The 866-nt window shown below is 43.5% G+C and overlaps 1 protein-coding gene across 1 annotated transcript; it reads left to right on the forward strand.

The window, feature by feature from the left end:
* The first annotated feature begins 251 nt into the window (after positions 1-251).
* On the forward strand, positions 252-866 carry LOC150025556 (uncharacterized). The gene has a single exon (XM_090294096.1). It carries the CDS (start codon positions 252-254, stop codon positions 864-866), a length of 615 nt encoding a protein of 204 aa, XP_090150222.1.

Here is an 866-nt window from a genome sequence, read left to right on the forward strand (position 1 = left end):
GAGAGAGGATTTGCACGGTTCTTGTTCTCTTAGTATTTGGTGATTCGGTCACTGACTTGGGCGTTGGAGTGCGATCGGCCGCAGCGGCGCCGCTCTGTTTCTTTGCAGGTTCTTGAGGTGGATCTCGAAGAGGAACGGAGGTGTGAAGCGGTGCGCACGTCGATCCTTTGACGAGGCAGTTTCCAGCGTTCCGGTCAACAGGCAGGATCAGGATGAATTATGCTTTTTGGAAAATTAGAATGAAAATTTTCATGGAATCTATTGACTCGTGTATTTGGGAGGTTGTGGTCCATGGACCTTATGTGCCAATGCAGGTTGTCAAGGATGAAGAAGTGGTGAAACCAAAATCTGAATGGAGTGAGAGTGAAAAGAAGAAGGCTCAATATGATCATGTAGCCAAGAACATCATAACTTCATCATTAACAATGGATGAATTCTTCGGAATATCTCAATGCAGTTCAACGAAGGAGATGTGGGAAGTCTTGGAAGTTACTCATGAAAGCACTGAGGATGTGAAGAGATCAAGAAAACATTCTCTCATCCAAGAGTATGAAATTTTCAGAATGCAACCCAAAGAGAGCATTGTTGATGTGCAGAAAAGGTTCACCCACATTGTGAATCATCTTACTGGACTGGGAAAGGTATTTGACAAAGAGGAACTTAACATAAAAGTGTTGAAGTGCCTCGATAGAAGCTGGCAAACCAAAGTGACTGCCATATCAGAAAGTCGTGATCTGTCAAAGTTGTCCACTATTGCACTATTTGGGAAATTAATGGAGCATGAGCTGGAGCTCAAAAGGCTCAAAGAGCAAGAAATAGTGGAAAGGAAACCCAAGGGACTTGCACTAAAAGCAAGCATAGAGTGA

Source organism: Phaseolus vulgaris, chromosome 8 (assembly GCF_051622355.1).
Source record: "Phaseolus vulgaris cultivar YP4 chromosome 8, ASM5162235v1, whole genome shotgun sequence".
NCBI lineage: Eukaryota > Viridiplantae > Streptophyta > Magnoliopsida > Fabales > Fabaceae > Phaseolus > Phaseolus vulgaris.